At 42.5% G+C, this 25,764-nt stretch overlaps 1 protein-coding gene across 1 annotated transcript in view; it reads left to right on the top strand.

Annotated features, from left to right (window-relative positions):
* Positions 1 to 25,764, top strand: part of LOC126095631 (A disintegrin and metalloproteinase with thrombospondin motifs 7-like) — a gene marked incomplete at its 5' end in the record, with an annotated part of 619,647 nt that overhangs the window by 276,917 nt on the left and 316,966 nt on the right. The window contains one exon of the mRNA XM_049910395.1: positions 9,394 to 9,407. Coding sequence (XP_049766352.1) covers positions 9,394 to 9,407 — 14 coding nt within the window. The remainder of the gene's footprint in view (positions 1 to 9,393; positions 9,408 to 25,764) is intronic.

Genomic DNA, 25,764 nt, shown 5'->3' with positions numbered 1-25,764 from the left:
GGCATAAAAATGATACGTTTATAAAATGTATTTACATTTACGGAAATTGCTGGAAATGGTCACCTCCTTCTTCTCCTCCTCCTCCTCCCACTACAACTTTCGCTACTACTTCTGCTGCTTCCACGCATCCCCTGAGCCGGCCTTCCGTAATTTGGCAAACGTTGCGGAAAACTTTTGGTATGTTCCATATTCGGTCGGATCTATTTTAGATACGCTGTCTCAAAACATCATCATTGGGTACGGGAGTTAAATACACCAGTATCATAAATGTCCCCGACTGAAAAAAAAAAACCATTGATTCAAATCTAGAAATCGGGCATGCTATACAATGGACCCGCGCGACCAATTCACCAATTTGCGAACTTGTTATCGAGATACTGGCAAACTATGCGTGTAGAGGGAGGTGGAGCACGATCATGCATAACTCACTTTCGTTGGATGATTTGTGGAGGTACACCACCAAGTGAATGAATCAATTCATGTGAGAAACTACGGATACGTTTGTCCGGTAAGACATTCTGCGAAGAATTATGGGCCAATGTGATGTTCATGAACGATTCCACCCCACACGATGAGGCTGAATATCTGTTGATGGCTAACATGTCAAAGTCATGGTGGTTTTCATAAGCCCAGGCGTGACTGATGTGATAAATGAAGATACTATCACGTGAAAAACCCGTCTCATCAGTGAATAAGGTAGTTGCTAAGAGCAGCGAAAGCTCAGCACACTGTCCTAGTATGCATTAGCAGGAAGTTATTCTTGGCTAAAAGTCTGCCTTACTTAATCCTTGCGCCCAGTGAAGGTCGTCATAGTACAGACCATTTTCATCCAGGACATTACGGAACGTTATGTGATTAACGCCTTGCATGTTCGCAGGTCACCTTGTACTACTTGATGGAGTTTAATTCAAAGTACGAAGAACGCGGTCTTCAAGCACAGGTGTTAGTATATCGCTTGATCTCACAGTCGCTAATTCTCTTCTGAAATGAGCCTGTCTCTCGCAGGCATTGGTGGAGTCGTACAAACGTTCTTCTTCGAAGTAATTGCCTCCCTGGACAACGTTCAACCTGACGTTGAGGGGCTGCATCCGCATTCTCATCCGTTAAGCCGTGCACATGCTGCGTATCCGCCATTGTAGACACTGAATACATCGTTTTGATGCGTTGTTATGGAAGTTTCATTTTAATAGCACATACGACAGTTAGACAAAACAAAGAATTCCATTACCAGCATTACCACATGCTGCGTATCCGCCATTGTAGACACTGAATACATCGTTTTGATGCGTTGTTATGGAAGTTTCATTTTAATAGCACATATGACAGACAAAACAAAGAAATCCATTACCAGCTATAAACAAGATAGTTGAAACTTATCTGTTTCGTTTTGTATACGTGAGTATCTGTTGGTAGGTTAACTCTACTATTGGTGACAAATTAAACTGCGAGAATGCATTATTAACTGCGAGAATCTTAAGAAAAATATCCCCTGTCTGAAACTTGTAAACACAATACCTGACTATGAACTTTGGTAAAACAAAACTGATTACTTTAAAAGTAAAGCTGGTCCCTCTGAAATTTAATTAAAGAAAGAATCTGTTCTCTGCACAATTTGTCTTACGTGGGTGCAAACTGCTCTCGTAGCTGCAGCGCGTCTCGATAACAGAGCTGATTTCAGAAAACTAAAACGAGAAAAATTCATGCAAAAATTAACACACACACCTTTCAAAGAGAGTAAAAACGCACCTTTGACTTAGGCTACGCAACCAGGAGTCACTGCATATTCCCATGTCCATTCGAACTTTTTGTAATGTTTCAATGTAAAGAAAAAAATCCCTAAAGTTTCTGACACTTGTTTTTATATACCTTCTATAACTTTTGTTGCTTTATGTATATTGTCTCCCCGGTGAAAATTTTTATAGTGCTTTGTTGTTGTGGTCTTCAGTCCTGAGACTGGTTTGATGCAGCTCTCCATGCTACCCTATCCTGTGCAAGTTTCTTCATCTCCCAGTACCTACTGCAACCTACATCCTTCTGAATCTGCTTAGTGTATTCATCTCTTGGTCTCCCTCTACGATTTTTACCCTCCACGCTGCCCTCCAATGCTAAATTTGTGAACCCTTGATGCCTCAGAACATGTCCTACCAACCGGTCCCTTCTTCTCGTCAAGTTGTGCCACAAACTCCTCTTCTCCCCAATTCTATTCAATACCTCCTCATTAGTTATGTGATCTACCCATCTAATCTTCAGCATTCTTGTGTAGCACCACATTTCGAAAGATTCTATTCTCTTCTTGTCCAAACTATTTATCGTCCATGTTTCACTTCCATACATGGCTACACTCCATACAAATACTTTCAGAAACGACTTCCTGACAAATCTACACTCGACTTCCTGACACTTAAATCTATACTCGATGTTAACAAATTTATCTTCTTCAGAAACGCTTTCCTTGCCGTTGTCAGTCTAAATTTTAAATCTTCTCTACTTCGCCCATCATCAGTTCTTTTGCTCCCCAAGTAGCAAAACTCCTTTACTACTTTAAGTGTCTCATTTCCTAATCTAATTCCCTCAGCATCTCCCGACTTAATTCGACTACATTCCATTATCCTCGTTTTGCTTTTGTTGATGTTCATCTTCTATCCTTCTTTCAAGACACTGTCCATTCCGTTCAACTGCTCTTCCAAGTTCTTTGCTGTCTCTGACAGAATTACAATGTCATCGGCGAACCTCAAAGTTTTTATTTCTTCTCCATGGATTTTAATACCTACTTCAAATTTTTCTTTTGTTTCCTTCACTCCTTGCTCAATATACAGATTGAATAACATTGGGGAGAGGCTATAGCCCTGTCTCACTCCCTTCCCAACCACTGCTTCCCTTTCATGTCCCTCGACTCTTATAACTGCCATCTGGTTTCGGTACAAATTGTAAATAGCATTTCGCTCCCTGTATTTTACCCTTGCCACCTTTAGAATTTTAATGAGAGTATTCCAGTCAACATTGTCAAAAGCTTTCTCTAAGTCTACAAATGCTAGAAACGTAGGTTTGCCTTTCCTTAATCTTTCTTCTAAGAAAAGTCGTAAGGTTAGTATTGCCTCACGTGTTCCAATATTTCTACGGAATCCAAACTGATCTCCCCCGAGGTCTTCTTCTACCAGTTTTTCCATTCGTCTGTAAAGAATTCGTGTTAGTATTTTGCAGCTGTAACTCATTAAATGGATAGTTCGGTAATTTTCACATCTGTCAACACCTGCTTTCTTTGGGATTGGAATTATTATATTCTTCTTGAAGTCTGAGGGTATTTCGCCTATCTCATACATCTTGCTCACCAGATGGTAAAGTTTTGTCAGAACTGGCTCTCCCAAGGCTGTCAGTAGTTCTAATGGAATGTTGTCTACTCTCGGGGCCTTGTTTCGACTTAGGTCCTTCAGTGCTCTGTTAAACTCTTCACGTAGTACCGTATCTCCCATTTCATCTTCATCTACATTCTCTTCCATTTCCATAATATTGTCCTCAAGTACATCGCCCTTGTATAGACCCTCTATATACTCCTTCCACCTTTCTGCTTTCCCTTCTTTGCTTAGAACTGGGTTTCCATCTGAGCTCTTGATATTCATACAAGTGGTTCTCTTTTCTCCAAAGGTCTCTTTAATTTTCCTGTAGGCAGTATCTATCTTACACCTACTGAGATAAGCCTAAACTGCACTCTAGTCATTGCTATGTAAGTAAATTGGTACCACAACACTTAACAATAAGTTACCACGACATTGTTTTGTAAAATCACTAAGTAACAGAAGGTCTTTCGGCGATTTCTTATCCATGAGAAAATCTTTTTCTACGCCTGTCTTCTCTTTCGTGATACATGGTTATGTTTGTGGATCAGATTTCAAGTGTACGAAGGGATATTTTTAATTCTTTTGAATAAATAATCGAAGAAAACCTTTTTTGATGAAAACTGAGTCATTCTTTATCAAAATTAACTTTAAATTTTTTTTGCATCGTTTCGGAGAATTCTGGAAACCCTGTTTCCACTTCTTGTTGTTGCTTCAAATACATGATTTGGAACTATTCAGCAGCTTTCTAAGGAGATGAAAATCGCTGCCCAAGCAATTTTCTTACTTAAAGGAACAAAAATAAGTCGTAGCCTCCAGTGGATCTGGCAAATATGGGCAATGGGACATCGAAGACTTCTGGAAAACAAATTATTATGTACGATTCAGATGTAACTGTTCTGTCATCATCTCGACATGTCCACCCTAACCAAAGAAAGAAGCGACCACTTGTTTGAAAGTGCTTCGCGGACATACCACTCTTTGTTGGTTTCGGTTCATCGTGGCCCGAGCACTCAGCTGATTGCTGCTTAGTTTACGGCACGAACGATTACATACAAGTGTCTTCCTCCTTTTAGAAGTTGTGTACGAATTTGGGGTTCGATCTGTCGATTTTTTATGGGTTTCCACGCACCAATTTCCACGAGGGTATTTTGAGGTTCAATCGAATTGTGTGGAATCCATCGGCCACAGTTTTCACAATTAAATATTCATTCCAATGAATTTTGAAGGGGTAAACAACGCAATAGAGAAATACAGTATCAGGTAGAAAGAACATGTGAGCAGAGTGTCAAATGACAGGCTGACGAAACAACTGTTGAGATGCAGTCCGGGAGGAAGAGTAAACTCTGGTAAGACCCATAATTAGATGGGCTCACAATAATCTTAGATGACGGACCAGGCCGTTAGCCTTATCCCTGGAAGTGATGATGATGATAAATATTCATTCAAAATCGAAAGCCGATACAGTTCAACCATTTTGCTCCAAGAACCGATGTCTTTCGGAAAAATAATCGATTTCAGTCGACTTTACAAAATTAATCGTTTAGAGAGGAACGACAACGACGAAAATCTGCATTGGAAACAGTGATTTCTGGAAGCTGATTGAATGTCGAAAGTTGAATGAATCGATTAAGACAGGCTTTTATCATAACAATGTTTCTTTAAAACTCACCGTACATTGAGTGCTCGGTCAATTTATGAACCATCATTGGTTTAACAATAAGAAATGACAAATTTTAAATATTTGTAATGTTGCATCTCAGTACCGTCATCTGGTGGTCGCTTCTAAATATCTCGATAGGCGAGCCTCGTATCTTAGACAGACGACAATGAATATTCTTTCGCAGCAGCTGTTCGAGTACAATTGATGCGACTGCAGGGAACGAATAAGTTTTCCATTACCACGAAAAAGTTTATATTCTGAGTAATTATACCTCCTAGTCATCTTTCCGTACAGTGGAAATTACGTGCTTCAGCAGGAGGTATTCGCCAAGTAGCTTCACCGAAGAGAACTAAAGTTACAGAATTCGACGTCCCAGTTCTTTCATCGCAGAAATTTCAACGAAAAACAAAACAAACAATTAAAAACTTATTACGGCGTTCGTTGCGACTTTGGCAATGAATCTTTTACTTCTATGGATCCGTCTTTAAACTTTTTCTGGCTTTTGTGACAGCTGTTTCACTCTGTAACTGGACTGGAGTTCTTCAGGGCGTTCTAGATACCTCGGTAATTGTCTCAAGTGAGGCAGGAATGGTAGTACTGGCCTGACCGAGACTTGTGAAGCTGTGACGTTACGACATGTTCCCGCCGTTCCCATTCCACAAGCGTCTGTCTGTCGTCCTGCGATTTAGCGCAGTAGCTTTCCCTCGCGATGTCACTTCTTCTTCCCTATCTCAATTGCTCGGTACACACATGGTATGAAGCGACAAACGTAAATTAAAACACTGACATTCTCGCTTTTGGTGGAAACTTTTTTATTTATCTCTCATACATGACATTCGCAAGAGTTGTTCAAAGTGTAATTACAGATTCTCTCATTCAGATTCTCTCATACAGCACCGTATGTTCATTCCACGACGAAGTTTAGGAATTTATTCAATTCTCAAAGCCTACGAGCTCCTCAGCCGTAGGCTTACGACGTCTACCTGTGCGTTGCTCAGCAGTTTAGTACAAACATCTATCGGAGAAATAAAAAAATTTAATGTTGAGAATCCTTATCTGCTGCATAAAACCGTAAGTGTTTCCGTGTTATTCTCTTTTGTAATGTTTTGTCCATCGACAGTTTTTCACTTACTTGCCGACTACATGCGTCGCTATTTTGGAGGCACTTGAATTCAGTATTTCATCACGAAGTCTTCTTACTGGCCTCTTTCCAGAAACATTTCGATAGAAGTATACACCAGTGATTTTGTGGGAAGCCATTACTTTCTTGTGAACACACTACCGTAACAGTTTTGCTTCAAGAATATCCAGAAGTTTTTTTCCCTAGTCCTGCCTTTCGTCAAAAACACAGTAGAATCCTTGCAGAGTCCTCTTCAGTATAGCCTGATTGTGTTGAAATTTGCAATCTTCCGGATTTTCTTCCATTTCGTTAATTCTATGATTTGTGCGTTATATATGGTTCTCTTTTGTCGAAGGAATCTCAATAATTTTATTCATTAAATGCTGAGTGTTGCATGAGCAGATCTAGCCAACGTGTCAGCCATTAACTACAAATACATGGTATGTTACTGCCATTTAAAGGACGATTTCCTTTGGAGTACGCGTCACTTTCCAAACATGCTCGATCTTATGAGTACATGAAGTCTTTAGGGGACTGTTTTATGCACTTTTATTTACGTTACTTTTAATTATTTTTGATTCTCTCGTAACTACTTTGAACTGATTTTGTGTCATTTCAGTTGAAATCCGTTTGTTAAAAGTCATATATCAAAGCATTTATGTTTATGTGAGTTATGAATCGCTAAAGTAGTGCAAAGACATTCTGCACGTGACTGCTAAAATTCGACAGACGTTCAGAATTTACTGACAATTCTTGTTTGTCAAATCAATATATTGAATCGCTCTCACACTATCAATAACACGACAAAAATTGTCAGTTGGCAACGCGATTAAAATGTCGAAAACCCAAAAAAGGCGTGTGCTGCAGGTATATTAGCTATAGATAGCTTGCAAGAAACAGAAAACAAAGAGAAAGACGAAATTGGCCCGGGAATGGTCAGAAAGAAAGTCCGACTGGCCACGCGTTAATTTACTGACAGAAATCAAAATCATGGACTCGAAAAATTTCATAATTTGTTTTACGATGAGCCCTGCAGCGTAGGCCAAGTTATTAGCGCTGATAAGAGACGAAATAGAGAAGCAAAATACGTTAATGAGAGAGACAGTCACAGTCGACAAGAGAATAGGAGTAACTTTGAGATTTCTGGCGATAGGCAGGTCGTTCTAATGTTCGAAATTTAGTCCTGTAATATCAGCTATCACAATTAATAAATTTCTGTAGAAACCTGTGAAGCAATTATATCTGCCTGGCAATGATCTATTCAGGCTATTAACGTATAACAATTTCTTTCTTCACTTTTTGATAATTTGGTGAAACTGATGTGTATTTCGCAAACACCTTACTAGTCATTTCAAATATATGACCTTTTCTCCGAAATGAGAGCGTTTCCCCAAACTGCTGTATAATACACCAATTTATACTATACTTTCAAATTAATGAAGTAAGCACTGTCATAGAGAATCCTCCGTTAACCATCCTAAAGTGGTATATACGAGTACAATGACCACCCTTGTATAGGCCTATTAAAATTATTTTTTGTTAAGACACCTTTAAACTGAAATTGAGGTGTGGTATACACAACGGCGTATTGAAAAATAAACAGTGCACACTAACGCCGCATGCCTGGTACCTGAACCTCTGTCAACATCTGGATGTAGAATATTGTCAAGGCGTCAATACTTGACCTCACTCGTTCAGTATGTATTGACAATACTAAGAATATTTTCAGGTCCGTCAGTACTGCTCGTCAGTGTTTCTAGTATTGACAATATGTCAATACGCGCCCTCGGACGGTCAGTATATTGACAGTCTGATAATACACTCCTGGAAATTGAAATAAGAACACCGTGAATTCATTGTCCCAGGAAGGGGAAACTTTATTGACACATTCCTGGGGTCAGATACATCACATGATCACACTGACAGAACCACAGGCACATAGACACAGGCAACAGAGCATGCACAATGTCGGCACTAGTACAGTGTATATCCACCTTTCGCAGCAATGCAGGCTGCTATTCTCCCATGGAGACGATCGTAGAGATGCTGGATGTAGTCCTGTGGAACGGCTTGCCATGCCATTTCCACCTGCCGCCTCAGTTGGACCAGCGTTCGTGCTGGACGTGCAGACCGCGTGAGACGACGCTTCATCCAGTCCCAAACATGCTCAATGGGGGACAGATCCGGAGAACTTGCTGGCCAGGGTAGTTGACTTACACCATCTAGAGCACGTTGGGTGGCACGGGATACATGCGTACGTGCATTGTCCTGTTGGAACAGCAAGTTCCCTTGCCGGTCTAGGAATGGTAGAACGATGGGTTCGATGACGGTTTGGATGTACCGTGCACTATTCAGTGTCCCCTCGACGATCACCAGTGGTGTACGGCCAGTGTAGGAGATCGCTCCCCACACCATGATGCCGGGTGTTGGCCCTGTGTGCCTCGGTCGTATGCAGTCCTGATTGTGGCGCTCACCTGCACGGCGCCAAACACGCATACGACCATCATTGGCACCAAGGCAGAAGCGACTCTCATCGCTGAAGACGACACGTCTCCATTCGTCCCTCCATTCACGCCTGTCGCGACACCACTGGAGGCGGGCTGCACGATGTTGGGGCGTGAGCGGAAGACGGCCTAAAGGTGTGCGGGACCGTAGCCCAGCTTCATGGAGACGGTTGCGAATGGTCCTCGCCGATACCCCAGGAGCAACAGTGTCCCTAATTTGCTGGGAAGTGGCGGTGCGGTCCCCTACGGCACTGCGTAGGATCCTACGGTCTTGGCGTGCATCCGTGCGTCGCTGCGGTCCGGTCCCAGGTCGACGGGCACGTGCACCTTCCGCCGACAACTGGCGACAAATCGATGTACTGTGGAGACCTCACGCCCCACGTGTTGAGCAATTCGGCGGTACGTCCACCCGGCCTCCCGCATGCCCACTATACGCCCTCGCTCAAATTCCGTCAACTGCACATACGGTTCACGTCCACGCTGTCACGGCATGCTACCAGTGTTAAAGACTGCGATGGAGCTCCGTATGCCACGGCAAACTGGCTGACACTGACGGCGGCGGTGCACAAATGCTGCGCAGCTAGCGCCATTCGACGGCCAACACCGCGGTTCCTGGTGTGTCCGCTGTGCCGTGCGTGTGATCATTGCTTGTACAGCCCTCTCGCAGTGTCCGGAGCAAGTATGGTGGGTCTGACACACCGGTGTCAATGTGTTCTTTTTTCCATTTCCAGGAGTGTATTAATAACCTGCGAGAGCCCCTTAAGCGCGCTACAGACTTTGGCTGCCTAGTGAAGATCTGTCGATACTCGATAACTTTGGAGGAATAACTGAACGATTAATCACAAGAGAGCACAACAGACTTTGTAGACAGTATGCCTTTGTAAACGGGTAGACGAAGACACAACCTTTCCTGCTTTTCATAGTGCTGGTTCTACGTGCTGTTCTGCGCTAGTTTGTTTCCGGGGTTGTTGCGACTATATGCGTCGTTGGGGTGCTGCCTGTATTAACAAGGTAACATCATCACCAACTTGACCTCATATTGTAAGGAAAAAGAAGCACCCTTGTAAGGTATCAGCCACAGCAATCAATCCTGCACGATCATTTGGTCCATAACTCTAATAACACGTAGTTATGACCCACGGTAACTACAGCTTTTAAACTTCGCGCACAGTGGTTGTTTATCATTCACTCCGCCCCACTGCCGCCGCCTAATGGTTTGAGTAGGAAGTTTGTGTTCATAATGTCGGCGAACCTAACAATCGATAGGGCTGCATCTGCAGGAACCGTACGAAATGATGCTCAAATTGCAACGTTTAAATGCGAAAGAACGAGGGCTTCTGGCAGTCGTGACTGGTAAGCATCGGTATACGCATATATTCGACTAAGTTTTATACAAGGCAAACGAAAGCGTATGGAGCTTTCTTTGTACTATTATTTCTAGCTTTCAATTTCATTGCCGAAATCATGGACAACTTTACGAATGCTGGATATAGAGTAAAATGGTGGACTAACGACCAATGCTTCTTTAACTGAGGATGACGATGGCGATACTAAGGCTATTCTTTCACCACTGTTGCATTCGTCGAACATCTTCGATGGTACAACGGGACAGGGATGTAAAAACGAGGAGTGAGTTACGATGAAGCCTGCTGTGAAGATGTAATGTCACAGAAAAACTCTTTGTCACTACCTTTAGTAAAGAAGTAAACAAAGCGAGATGTCGCCATTCGGAAAATATGGAAGAAGGGAAATCTTTCTTTAAGGACCATCAATAGGAGCATTATATTGTTAAAACATGGAGCGGAAGACACCGCTGTTTCTGCCGGCCGCTGGTGGCCGAGCGGTTCAGTCTGGAACCGCGCGACCGCTACGGTCGCAGGTTCGAATCCTGCCCCGGGCATGGATGTGTGTGATGTCCTTAGGTTAGTTAGGTTTAAGTAGTTCTAAGTTCTAGGGAACTGATGACCTGAGATGTTAAGTCCCATAGTGCTCAGAGGCATTTGAACCATTTGAACCACACCGCTGTTTCTGTATTGCCTATACCATTAGGTGGAGCAAGATACTGCAAACCACTAGATGTATTTGGCGTCCGGTATTCAAAGATTTTGTTCGCAGCTTTGATAATTCCGCACTTCTGATCGTCAATGTGGACTCTGGTGAGCGTAACAAAAGCCTTCAAATGCAGTCTCTTCTTTACAGACAGTTGTATCAATCAGTATATCGGTTGATCTTCCAGTATGCGTGGGTCGAAGCACCTACATCAGTGACCGGCTATATCACTTTGAACATCGAGTGAAACATCGGTAACGTGCTTTCTTCATTGTGTCAGTGTGCGCGGTTTTTGATCTATAGGTGTTGTGAGATATCTCTGTGCTTTGAACATTTTTATGTAGTCATTCATAAATGCATGTAAAGTGAATGAAATGAATGAATGTGTCATTAAAAAATAGATTAGCACTTTTTAACTATTAACGTCGCTGTTGCGTGTTTTTCTCTACTAATTGTAAAGCAGACCCTGCTAAAGTTAAGCATATTTGCAGGAGATGCGCTGATCTTCAACGTGACTGGCATGTTTGAGCTGTAGATTGAAAATCATTAAGTTCATTTCACAATAATTGTTTAGTTTCTTCGGTTTATTCATTATATGTGGATAAGCTGCAAGATACCATTACGAATATATTTTTAAAATACACTGACCGAAAAAAGAGCAACACCACAAAATAATCAAAGAAGAGTAATGAAATTTCGAGAATACATTTGTCTCGGTAGCATATTTCGGTGATTAACACTACAAGATCACAGGTTAATTTAAGCACGATACCTACCTCGTGCTTGAACTGCTGGTACATTAATAACCAATGCAATCGCCTGAATGTTGAATGCATGCATGTAAACGTGCATGGATTGTATTGGACAGGAGCTGCATCACAGTTTTTGTGATGGAGTTCCACGCGTTTTGCACTTGGTCGGCCAACAAAGAAACGGTTAATGCTATTCGTGGATGCAGGAATTGTCGTCCGATGATGTACCCTGCGTGCTTGATTGGAAACATACCTGGTGATCGAGCAGGCCAAAGCAACATATAAATACTCTGTACAGCATGTTGGGCTACAACAGTAGTATGTGGACGAGCGTTATCCCGTTGGAAAACACGCCCTGGAGTGCTGTTTATGAAAGCCAACACAACAGTTCGAGTCACCAAGATGACGTAGAGATTTTCAGTCAGAGAGCGTAGGATAACCAAGAGAGTCCTTCTACTGTCACACCAAATTGCACCCCACACCATAACTCCAGATATAGGTCCAGTGTATCTGGCACGCAGGCAGAATTGGCTCTGAGCACTATGGGACTTAACTTCCGAGATCATCAGTCCCCTAGAACTTAGAACTACTTAAACCTAACTAACCTAAGGACATCACACACATCCATGCCCGAGGCAGGATTCGAACCTGCGACCGATGCGGTCGCACGGTTCCAGACTGTAGCGCCTAGAACCGCTCGGCCACTCCGGCCGGCTGCAGGTCCTCAACTCGCCTCCTTGTAACCAACGCGCAGTGATCACTGACACTGAGGCAGATCTAATTGACATCAAAAAACAACAGACATCCACCCTGCCCTCCAGTGAGCCCTCGATTGACAACAATGAAGTTGGGGTCAGTGGAATGCACGCTACAAGGCATCTGGCTCAGAGCTATCCTTGAAGTAACCGATTTGAACCAATTCGATGTGTCACTTTGTTGACAACTGCTGCCCAAATTGCTGCTGCAGATGCTGTATGATGCGTCAGAGCCATACGCCGAACACATTGGTTTTCCCTGTTGGTTGTGTCACGTGGCCGTCCTTAGCCCGATCTTTTAGCGACCGTACATCATTCTCGTGACCACCGCTGCCAGCAAACGTGTACTGTGGCTACATTCCTGCCAAATGTTTCTCCAATATCGCAGAAGGAACATCCAGCTCCTCGTAGCCCTCCTTCAAGACCTCGTTCCAAGTCAGTGTGGTGTTGATAATAGTGCCTTTAAAGGCATTTCTGACTAAGATCAACTCACCACGTCCAGTCTCAAGGGTAACTAACGCTCATGATCGTTACGGCGTGTATTTAGAGCAAAGCTGATTTGCATCGTCATACTGGCGCTCCTAGCGCCATTCTTATGCGACTGGTGCGAAATTGGAATAGACATCATCTTACAGATGTACAAACACGCCTATCAAATTATGTCACACAACTCCTTCTTTGTGCTGCGACGTTTCTTCCAACAGTGTAACTTTGAACGTATTTGTGTGTGATGTTGACATACTAAGTACTCATATTACTTACCTCTCTTCGCATAAAATAACACATGTTCCCGGACAATATTTCAAAACATGTTGGGCAGACGTGACTCCCTCTCCCCTCCTCTTCCCTCGCCTTCAACATCCTGCGTAAACGTGGGCTCTGATTGTCACTCCGCTGTACAGTGGACCGATGCCATGCTCGAGCATTAAGTGGCTGGATAGGAGTGACAAATAACCACTGCGCGAAAACTTGCACATTCAGAATGTCATAAGTGCATACTATTAGAATTACCGCTCAATTTTTGCGCGAGATCGGTTAAGATCGGTAGCTGGGGCTGATATCTGGCAAGTTTTTTTTTTTCCATCAAAATATGAGTTCAAGTTGGTGATGTTTCCTTGCAAGCGAATGGTACGTTTCGATGGCCAGCTATATGCTGCGACATACAGTAATTACGGTGAGACAACTGCTATGCAAGCGGAACTTGGTGTAATATTTTGTTTTTATCGCTTTCAGGGTTATGGATGTAACCTCCGTTGCAACGAGGCTCACCATCCATTGTTCGAAGAGACAGATTATATTCGATATTCAAGGAAAAACATCGGTATTTTAGTTATTCATTCGTGAGATCATGGCATCACATTCATTACATTGCCACTTATTTAACGTCGCTACGGGAGTTCTAGATTATTTGGGGTTTCCTTCTGTTCTGGTCTTGATGTTTTCTGGAATCGTACTTCATCTTACTCACTGGATTACTGAATAATTGCGGGCAGTCATTCTAAAGTGGTTTCGATTTATTCTCATCCAGCAGTCATTTCTGAAACATGTAATGATTTGTGTGTTTTTCACATGTGCTTTTATATTGTTACGTAAAGCAGTATTTGATGGGAGCACAAAATGCATTTTACCTCTATCGGAATCATTATTCAAATGGTACTGTCAACAGAGGAAATATTTGGAATTCTTTGAATGCATACCACAGCCAGTGAGGTAAGTAGGTATTGGCAAAAATTCGAAACTTCATGTTGATCCTGAAAACTCTCGACGTGGCTGTTTAATTTCATGTTCATTTGTGAATAGCCGTTAGATTTACAGAGTGAGGTTTTACATCTTTGCTGTACGTCATCTGCCTACAAGGGAGGTAACAGTTACAGTTGTAAGTAGCGCGAGAAAGTTGCAGGGTGCGATCGCAATGCTGCATTCTTTTAAATATTTGTTCAAGCTTCCCTTTTATTCTGCGTTGCGCCGTAAGAGCATTTCCTACTTCTGAATAAGTCAATTAAATCGAGGTCAGATAGTATTAATGTTCATTGTCGAGTCAAAATCTTGAATAGAAAGGGGAATGCTACCAAGGAACGTCTTTTGCGTACTCAATTTAGTTTTAAAAAAGTGGAGTTTCAAATGTGTCACATAAAATTATTATGATCTCATTGAAACTTAAAACGGAATAGACTGAGTGTTTGATCAAGAACTGCAGTGATCATTTAAGTGGCATACGAAATGATCCCTGATCTCTACCTACGTTTTTTGGAGTATGTACGAGGGCGTGCTGAAAAGTAAACCCTTCGATTTTTTAATGTGAATATTCTTAAAGTTTTTTAAGTAAAACACGTTTTTAAGATTCTACGCCTTTATTCTTTATGTCTACATATTTATTTCTCAACATAGTCACCCTGACGGTGAACACATTTCTCCGACGAGAGACCGGTTTGTTGATACCGTCAGTGTAGAATGTTTGACTTGATTGACGAGCCACAAGTTCATCCCTGCTTGCGCTGCTTCATCACTGTCAATGTGAAGCCGTCGAAAGAGTTCTTTAAGTTTTTGAAATAGATGAAAATCGGATGGAGCCAAGTCGAGACTGTATGGAGGCTAATCGATTATAGTGAACCGAGGGCGACGGATTGTTGGAGATGTCGTGTGTGGCCTCGCTTGTCATGTTGAAGGCGAGCGTGCTCCATGTGTGGACGAACTCTTCGAATTCGAAGCTCGATTACAGCAAGCTGTTTCTTACGCACCGACATATTTAAGTTATACACTGCCCTGTTACCTCTACAATCCGGAATCCTCTTGTTACTGGTTCGTCTGGTGGATAGGGGACGCTAAGTTTGGCAATGTGACGACACTGAGTTTCACCCTCGTCCGCCTCTCATCATCGTAGAACACAAATACGACAGTACACTATTCGCACACCCATTAGAGTCACCTATACTCTTTAGGCACACTTGCGACACAGCTCTCAAACACTGCAAAGAAGGAGCGACTGCGTGAAGAACAAGATCCTTTGCGATCAGGCGGCTGAACCTACCCCTCTATGCTTCCCAGTCAAGAACGCCTTAGGGGGACGTCCATTAATTACGTGAGGCTTATTTTTTTAAAATTTAGTCCCCTCCTCTCTGCACCCTTGGTGAGATGTAATGTCGTGTTGTTTCCCCCCCTAGATTGGTAAAGGTACGTCAGTGAAAACTTTTTGTATGTTTTAAACATTGGTTAAAACTCTTTAACAAAAACATGTTAGAAAGTATGTTACACAGTGCATCCTCATGTTTCCGCGGCGTAAATACTGTTCCATAAAGTTTCGGGCGTGCAGCCACATAAATTCAGCTTCTTCTTCTAATATTTCGGCTGAATACCGTCCAGCCATCTTCAGAATGAGCCGAGGTGACTAACGCCCCAGCATACGCACTGGTTCAGTCCTCAGGTTTGAAAGGACGGAGCAAGTGCTGGTGCCTCAGTCACTTCGGCTCACTCTGAAGATGGCAGGACAGTATTCAACCGAAATATTAGAAGAAGAAGCTGAATTTACGCGGCAACACGCCCGAAACTTTATAGAACTGTGTTAAACAGTGTTTGTAACACCTGATTAGAACACTATTTTAATCATGCCCTACGGAAATAGTATTAATCATTTTGATGGATCTCTACAAAATTGATCTTTTATTGATGTATTAAGTACATTAATTATGATAGAACTCTTACTTACTTACTGCAGATGAAAGACAACTTTGTTTGTATCTTCCTTTGAACCATATGATTAGGCAGGTTTTCCATCGCTTGGTTCTCACTAACAGAATTTTTGTCGGTGATCTTCAGCTTAGCTTCCTTTCACAAACGATTAAGTTCTTCTTTGCAAGTGTGTTTCAATTTGTCGGCATGTCTCTTAACATTCGCAAGTTTTGATACAAACTCATGTTGAACACAATAACATCGGCTTTATGTGCGTTGCAGAATATCATGGCTGACTCACTGACTGACATGCAGTGATTTAGACTGGCGTGACAGGGAACTCAACGAATGAAATGAGACGCTTGTACAGCACTTGTTTCAAATCGATGAATCCCGGTCATGCGCACGTCTGAAGCAATCAGTTCTGTTCAGAGAGGCCATAAAGACTGGTGGACATTTCAGTGTTCTCTATGCCCGGATTTAATTTTATAAAACAAAAAATGTTACCCCTTATACTAATGTATGCTCTCAGAATTAAAAAGTTGACGTCAGATTTTCCTTGCCCCTCCCCCTTTTAAATGAGATTTGGTAAGATCCTGCCCGATCTCTTCCCCCCCCCCCCCCCTTTTAAGCATCACGTAGTTAATGGACGTACCCTCATATTCTTTCTCTCTCTCTCTCTGTCCTCTCTTTCTCTCCCTCTCTTGATATTATCTTGCTGTCTGTGTCAATGTGTTAGCAAAAGTCATTGTGTCTACATCTACATCTACAGCTACAGCTACAGCTACATTTATACTCCGTAAGCCACCCAACGGTGTGTGGCGGAGGACACTTTACATGCCACTGTCATTACCTCCCTTTCCTGTTCCAGTCGCGTATGGTTCGCGGAAAGAACGACTGCCTAAAAGCCTCCGTGCGCGCTCGAATCTCTCTGATTTTACATTCGTGATCTCCTCGGGAGGTATAAGTAGGGGGAAGCAATATATTCGATACCTCATCCAGAAACGCACCCTCTCGAAACCTGGCGAGCAAGCTACACCGCGATGCAAAGCGCCTCTCTTGCAGAGTCTGCCACTTGAGTTTGCTAAACATCTCCGTAACGCTATCACGCTTACCAAATAACCATGTGACGAAACGCGCCACTCTTCTTTGGATCTTCTCTATCTCCTCTGCCAACCCGACCTGATCCCACACTGATGAGCAAGGCTCAAGTATAGGTCGTTCGAGTGTTTTGTAAGCCACCTCCTTTGTTGATGGACTACACTTTCTAAGGACTCTCCCAATGAATCTCAACCTGGCACCCACCTTACCAACAGTTAATTTAAATGATCATTCCACTTCAAATCGTTCCGTACGCATACTCCCATATATTTTACAGAAGTAACTGCTACCAGTGTTTGTTCTGCTATCTTATAATCATACAATAAAGGATCCTTCTTTCTATGTATTCGCAATACAATACATTTGTCTATGTTAAGGGTCATTTGTCATTCCCTGCACCAAGTGCCTATCCGCTGCAGATCTTCCTGCATTTCGCTGCAATTTTTTAATGCTGCAACTTCTCTGTATACTAAAGCATCATCCGCGAGAAGCCGCGTGGAACTTCCGACACTATCTACTAGGTCATTTATATATATTGTTTAAAGCAATGGTCCCATAACACTCCCATGTGGCATACCAGAGGTTACTTTAACGTCTCTCCATTGAGAACAACATGCTGTGTTCTGTTTGCTAAAAACTCTTCAATCCAGCCACACAGCTGGTCTGATATTCCGTAGGCTCTTACTTTGTTTATCAGGCGACAGTGCGGAACTGTATCGAACGCCTTCCTAAAGTCAAGGAAAATGGTATTTACCTGGGAGCCTGTATCTCATATTTTCTGGGTCTCATGAACAAATAAAGCGAGTTGGGTCTCACACGATCGCTGTTTCCGGAATCCATGTGGATTCCTACAGAGTAGATTCTGGGTTTCCAAAAACGACATGATACTCGAGCAAAAAACATGTTCTAAAATACTACAACAGATAGATGTCAGAGATATAGGGCTATAGTTTTGCGCATCTTGACGAATGTGTTAGCAAAAGTCGATGTGTTAGGAAAACCTTCAATAAAAGTTACAATAAGTTCTAAGAAACGTTACGTAGTGTACGGATACTATCGGGTATTACGCACTCTCCTTTAGAGAAACTGTTGTTTTAGTCGTACAGGTTGCTGCCGGTTTCAAGGAGCTAAGTCTACATATGGTATTTTCTGCGCTGCGTGATCGAAGCGGCATCGACCCGCAAGAAAGCAGTCCCAGACCTCGAACCTCGGACCTCGGCGCTGATGGCACTGAGGATAGCGCGGGGCAGCTGCCTTCACCTGCCAGCCTTCCGAGTCCGCTGATCACTGTGCCGATCCGATGCCCTTTCGCCGATAGCGAACCGGGAGACAAGTGTTCCCAACAGACCCACACAGCGGCTGCAGCAGCACCAGCGCCGCGCTCGTGCCGTCAGATACAACCGCCTACGCCTTTCACTGCAGCTTTTGGAATTGCTGCGCCGTATCGCGCAATCACTACAACTGTTACGTGCGTTTCGGTTAATTTCCATGTGGCCTTCATCTAGGAGAACAGTTGTTTGTGACTGCATCGCTCTCTGTACTTCAGTTCCACTGCTCCCGCCTCTCTCCGGTGACCGAGCAGAGATACGAGTATTAGTGTGCTGGCTCAAGAGATCAGAAACGGAGCGAGTACGTGACTAATGTTGCGGGTTGCATACTTCACAAATCAAGACGCCGCTGTTACATCAATGCTAACGGGCTTCCTTCGTTTCCGCTGTAGTTCCGCAAGCATGACGAATCAGAGAACAGTGTAGCTGCGGTTGCTTCATACTCATCGACTCGTTCTCTCTTACTGAAGCACGCGTGAGTACAATACTAGTCGTCACGTATTGGTAGCGCGAAAGATTAGTAAACGATCTTGCTGCTGTAAAGTAACATTGACAAGGCGAAATGACCGACTGTCGGGATCAAATGACCTTTAACGAATCTGTGTTTTGTGAGAATGTGGAGCGTGTATATCGAAAATTAACCGACGCAAAGTACACAATTGCAGATATTTTCCATTGAGGAGGAATGATATCTGGAATAAAGCTCGCGCTATAGCCCACATTTCAGACGAAAAACATGCAAATTTCGTCCAGTGCAAACAACGTGGTTGTATTCTTGTTTAATCCACCTCCACCATGAGAATACTTTCGTGCTGCGTTAAAAAACCTGGGCGCATATCAATGTCACTGTTATATCCCAGCGATAAAAAAGCGCGCCATTTCTGTATTTATTTGGTCATGGCAACTTGCGTTTGGACTAACAGCGGGTTGTGTAACTCGTCATTCATTTGTGGAATTTATTTTAATAATTAATCACCATTTAGAGATTGCACTTCATCCTCATATCATGTTGTTTGGTTCTGTCGTTGCAGACTCGATAACGCCTCGAATTTGTGTATATGTCAGCGTAATTGTTAGACATTCTCTGATTAGACATTGATTATTCAAATAAATGTACAACAGCGTTCGAAAAAATTTTTCTACATAAATTAATCTATGGTTCAAATGGCTCCGATCAATATGGGACTTAACATCTGAGGCCATCAGTACCCTAGAACGTAGAACTACTTAAACCTAACTAACCTAAGGACATCACACACATCCATGCCCGAGGCAGGATTCGAAACTGCGACAGTAGCGGTCGCACTGTTCCAGACTGAAGCGCCTAGCACCGCTCGGCCACATCAGCCGGCAATTAATCTATAAACAGAAGCAGGTTATACACCAATATAATGACTGATCGGTTAGCAGTGAATATTGTTCTGTCATTTACGCAGGTCGAACATTTTGTGACATTTCTACTTGCAGTTAAGAATGACTAAAAAGTCGAATTCATGCCAGTGTCACTCTTTTTGTTACGCGTTTCGAATGAAGAAGAGCAGAAGTATGTGATGTGACATGGCTACGTTCATAATGCAGTATTTTCCTTCATGGGGACTGATGAAACTGATAGTTGGTCTACGTCCTCTTTCTGAAAATGCTGCGAAAATATTTCCTTCGCAGAGCGTACACCCAGAGAGCTTTTAGAGTTGGACTGATAGGAAATCGGAAGTCAAATAACAGAACCACTACAGTACTCGTAAAATTAAACAGCGTACGTACATAAAAGAAAATATCGTTTGAATGAGTCCACTTACAGATGAAATTTGGCCTTTTTACACTTTGTCTACAATCAGAACGATTAGTACACCTGTAAGCTAATAAAGCTGGCATTTTTGATAAAAACACTTCCACAAGAAACTAATGTTTGGGGCAACTGGCGCAGAGGACGTCGGTTTCAAACGGGGACAAAGAGGTATACGGGCCCTGCAACGAACTTGTGGCGTCACACTAGTCGGCTTGTTCGCCACACTTCTCAAACGCTCGGCTCCTGCATGGTTCACGGGAAATCAATATGTAAATTAAAGGCTATCCACTAAAGGTCTTAAATTTCTCGTGTGTTGTCGAGAGCTCACATATATTTAAAAGAGCAGTCAAGAATTTTTAACGTCATCTGAAACAGTTACTCGGTCCCTGCCGAAGACTCCTGCTGGCACTCGTAAGACCTGCAATGTCACGTGCTGTGACATACATGTCACGACCTGTCTTTCACGTGGGCCTCGGTTTCAAGCTTGTGACGTCATGGTGAATTCCCTGAGTATACCTCCACAGCTGGGTCAATGGCCCTTGAGGAAGTGAAGCTGGCTTTCTCTACATACGCTGAATTAATAGATCTCGTGTCAGGGTATCATTTTTAGTACAAAATGAACGCAAAGTATGCACGGTGAACCCAATTCCATCTACAAAATTGCACCAATTTTGCAGGGATATTTTGATATGAGTGACCTGTCGTCACCGGTAACTTGTTTCAAAGTAACTATGGAAATACGATGTATCCTGTTTGTTTCCCATATTTCTTTTGTTTCTGAGAAATCTTCACTACAGTGAAGGCACCGTGTTATGCAGTGACACGACTACACAGTGATGCAGCAACCTTAAGACGCAAAAATATTGTGATAAGATTGCCGTCGTTGTGCCGCTGTTCCATCGCATTCGGTGAATCCATATAAGAGATTCATATTGGCCAACCCATTATCAGTAAACTAATCCATACTGCTGCCACTGCTTAAGTACGACTAACACTGCCGACAAAAAACCTCGAGACAGGACCGAGCAGCTTTGAATGCAAGAATGAGAGCAAAGAGTAAAATGAGCATTACTGTCGTCAGCAGTAAGTACCGTGAGTGAAAGAAACAAGTTTGTTTCCAGACAAGACATACAGCGCACATGATTGATATTTGCTGCACTATTCAGACATTTTCTGTACAATTCAGATACAGAGATAAATGGGCGTAAAAAAGCTGAATGCAGTTACTGTGTAAAGTGCTGCCAGAGACCATGGCTACCTCAAACCAGAATACTATGAAAATATTACTGAACAACCTCCAAAATATTGTCCTTCGAATTCGGGTCCGCCCTGCAGAGACCAGCTGAGAGATGTAATTCCTGCATGGAAAAGTAATCAAAAGGTCACATCAGTTCATTTCCGAAAATGTGTTTTCATGACGTACCAATGCAGTATTAGTGCTGTCAACTCTGAAATACTTCTTTGAAGTGTTTATCGACCTATGGATCCCAAACTTCAGCATCTCATATAATGGATTAACTCATTCGTTCGAGTATTTCAGCCTTTTTGTCGATACAGACTGCACAGAAACTTTATTCTGCTGAGTGCATATTGGAAACAGTTGCAGCGTGTATCATATTTTTCAGATGACTCCCACATGTAAAAGATTAGCGCATGTAAGTTTGGTGATTGGGAGAATCATGTCATAGTACTATTCTGACCTTTCCGTTCTCCGGAAAGAGTCTCGTCAAAATAACAGCATACTACAGCACGGAAATGCACTGCTTTCATCACATATCAGCCAACTAATCCGTTGTATTGTCTACGGAATTAACAACGACAAAAGGTAATGTATTCAGTAGAGAGTTCAGTAACATTGGTACGTTTGGTTGCCGTTGAAGAGAAACTAATCAATCACTGGCCCAAATATTGATGCTGAATTGTTGCTGGTGTTACCATCTGTTTTGCTGTAGCTCGTCGATGATATTTTTGTCTGTTTGTTATTGAAGCATAAAATACTAAATAGTTGTGTCGTGTAAAACGTAGCATCGATAAAATCTTTCCGCTGGAAGAGCACTAGCTTATCATCTTTTTTTCACAAAACTTATGTTGACGATGGCGCCGAGCGGAGCTTGAAACTAGTAACGTCATTAGATCAGGACAATCACTATCTGTAGATGCTCGCTTCTGACGAGCGAAACTAGTAACAAATGAAATAACACGTCATCTGTGTCGCTTTCTCTGCTCATTAGTCAAATTTTTTGTTGTTTTCCCTGTAGGAAACGGCCTCCTGAAAGTTGTCACGGTGGTTTCTGTTTATTCTGTGAATTACCGATAACCACTCAGTTCAGTAAAATTTATTGCCGGGTGCATTTTCTGACCTAAATTCAGATGCATTGACGACGGAGCAAAAGAACGCAAACAGCAAGAGAATGTATGCATTTCACCCGAAAAAGATCGGACGCACTGTTTCCTACAAAAGTGTCTCTTGTGTTGGTCCAGGAATTCCTAGACGGTGCTGGAGGCAGTGTCGGGCGTTTTCAGTATCATGTTTATGATTGAAATAGAGAGTAATGAGAGATCCAACGCCAAAACCATGGGAAACGCCACTCACAACGGAAGCCAGCTGAAGATATTTAGGTGTTTGTTTACACAAAAACAGCAAAGCCAGCTATCATACATCATACACTACTGGCCATTAAAATTGCTAAACCAAGAAGAAATGCAGATGATAAACGGGTATTCATTGGACAAATATATTATACTAGAACTGACATGTAATTACATTTTCACGCAATTTGGGTGCATAGATCCTGAGAAATCAGTACCAGAACAACCACCTCTGGCCGTAGTAACGGCCTTGATACGCCTGGGCATTGAGTCAAACAGAGCTTGAATGGCGTGTACAGGTACAGTTGCCCATGCAGCTTCAACACGATACTACAGTTCATCAAGAGTAGTGACTGGCGTATTGTGACGAGTCAGTTGCTCGGCCACCATTGACCATACGTTTTCAATTGGTGAGAGATCTGGAGAATGTGCTGGCCATGGCAGCAGTCGAGCATTTTCTGTATCCAGAAAGGCCCGTACAGGACCTGCAACATGCGGTCGAGCATTATCCTGCTGAAATGCAGGGTTTCGCAGGGATCTAATGAAGGGTAGAGCCACGTATCGTAACACATCTGAAATGTTACGTCCACTGTTCAAAGTGACGTCAATGCGAACAAGAGGTGACGGAGACGTGTAACCAATGGCACCCCATATCATCGCGCCGGGTGATACGCCAGTATGGCGATGACGAATACACGCTTCCAATGTGCGTTCACCGCGATGTCGCCAAACACGGATGCGACCATCATGATGCTGTAAACAGAACCTGGTTTCATCCGAAAAAATTACGTTTTGCCACTCGTGCACCGAGGTTCGTCGTTGAGTACACCATCGCAGGCGCTCCTGTCTGTGATGCAGCGTCAAGGGTAACCGCAGCCATGGTCTCCGAGCTGATAGTCCATGCTGCTGTAAACGTCGTCAAACTGTTCGTGCAGATGGTTGTTGTCTTGCAAACGTCCCCATCTCTTGATTCAAGGATCGAGACGTGGCTGCACGATCCGTTACAGCCATTCGGATAAGATGCCTGTCATCTCTACTGCTAGTGATACGATGCCGTTGGGATCCAGCACGGCGTACCGTATTACCCTCCTGAACCCACCGAAACCATATTCTGCTAACAGCCATTGGATCTCGACCAACGCGAGCAGCAATGTCGCGATACCATAAACCGCAATCGCGATAGGCTACAATCTGACCTGTATCAAAGTCGGAAACGTGATGGTATGCATTTCTCCTCTTTACACGAGGCATGACAACAACGTTTCACCAGGCAACGCCGGTCAACTGCTGTTTGTGTATGACAAATCGGTTGGAAACTTTCCTCATGTTAGCAAGTTGTAGGTGTCGCCACCGGCGCCAGCCTTGTGTGAATGCTCTGAAAAGCTAATCATTTGCATATCACAGCATCTTCTTCCTGTTGGTTAAATTTCGCGTCTGTAGCACGTCATCTTCTTGGTGTAGCAATTTCAATGGCCAGTAGTGTACATATCATACCAAAAGTATCTAGACACCCATTGATAGGAAAGTAATATGGGCCGAGCGCATCTTTCGCCTCTATGACAGCTTGATCTCTTACGGGGATACTTTCAATGAGGTGTTTGAATATCTGTGGAGGAATGGCAGTCTATTTCAGGAATGTTATTGTTCAGCAACAATTACCTCACAGATGGCGCTTCAGGACATGGTGTATTTTCATGCTAGTACAAGCAGTCGTCGTCTCCGAACTGTTTCTCCACTCTGTGCTGTAGAACGCTCTAACGATTCAGGTTGAATGTTACTTAAGTTTCTTCTGCCTGATCCATTGATGAATGAATGAGAAATTTTCATGCTTCGCAAAATTTATTCACTTTAATTGACATTCGAACTGCACACTCGGCATGTAAACAAAGCACGGACAGACTGCACTGAAGTCTTTGACTTCCAAAAGTAACTGCAAAACTGACTTCTCGCAGCATCGTGCATCGCTTTACATAGAATTTTAACAATAACTTCCAAAATAAAGCATTGTTAATTTTGTACAATTTTGATGTTACAATTAAAATTTACAACACGTAAAGAAACTGATGTTACAGTCGAATAAGATATAAAATACAATATTCAATGGCAATCTTTTATAGTAATATCTTTAGTTTTCCGAAAGAAAATCATTCTGAACTTTAATTACAATAATGTCTCTTGCATTATTTTGGTTATGTTATTAATTACAGTTTGGATTTGGTTACTAACATTTAATAGTAGTACAGAGCTCGTGCTTATCCGATTACATACATAAAATGCACTAATAAGGCCTCAAATTCTGGAGAACGGAAAACCGTGAGATGTGAACAATTGGAGAGCTAATTAGAAATGTAATTACAAAGAGTATTAATTACAGAGGAAGACATAAAAATAAATAACAATTGAAAATACATTTCTTGGTAATAACTTTTAAGCTGTTTCTCAAGATAGTGGTGAGTTCTTCTGTTACTGGATTTTTAGATTAAAATTTTGTTAATTAGAAGCATTGATTTTTCATGTTATCATCTCTGCAGTCTCTAGTTATTTATAGCTAAGGACTTTTTACTTCAATTTCTTGATTAGTTACTTAATTTAGTATATGTACATAATTTTATCAATGACAACAGTCCAACGATAATTATAACAACGCACGTCCTTCCAGAACATTTCATATGCTTTCGCAATGAATATCAAGTTTCTTATCAAATAGGACAGAACGATATATGTATAACACACACACAAGGCCTTAGGAAGCACTGAATTGTTCGATAACTATCCGGATGCATATAAAAAATGTGGTATCAGACATTTCATATTAATTTTGGGGAAGGCTGTATCGTTATAGCTTGTCCATTTTCCTCCGCATTTAATGTTTTCTTTAGCGCAATTAGTGGACCACAGAGTAACCACGAAAAACACCCCCATTCCACCTCTTACGTACTTCACCTTTGGCATTTCACACGATAGAAAGTAATGTTCTCAAGGCATTCGTCAAACGCATACCCTTCCATCGGGCTACCACAGGGATAGCGTAATTCGTCACTACAAATCACTCGCTTCCAGACATTCACTGTCGAGTGACGTCACTCTTTACACGATCTCAAGTGTCGCTTAGAATCAAC

The sequence above is a fragment of the Schistocerca cancellata genome, chromosome 8, assembly GCF_023864275.1.
Source record: "Schistocerca cancellata isolate TAMUIC-IGC-003103 chromosome 8, iqSchCanc2.1, whole genome shotgun sequence".
Taxonomy (NCBI): domain Eukaryota; kingdom Metazoa; phylum Arthropoda; class Insecta; order Orthoptera; family Acrididae; genus Schistocerca; species Schistocerca cancellata.
This window is presented reverse-complemented; position numbering and strand designations above follow the sequence as displayed.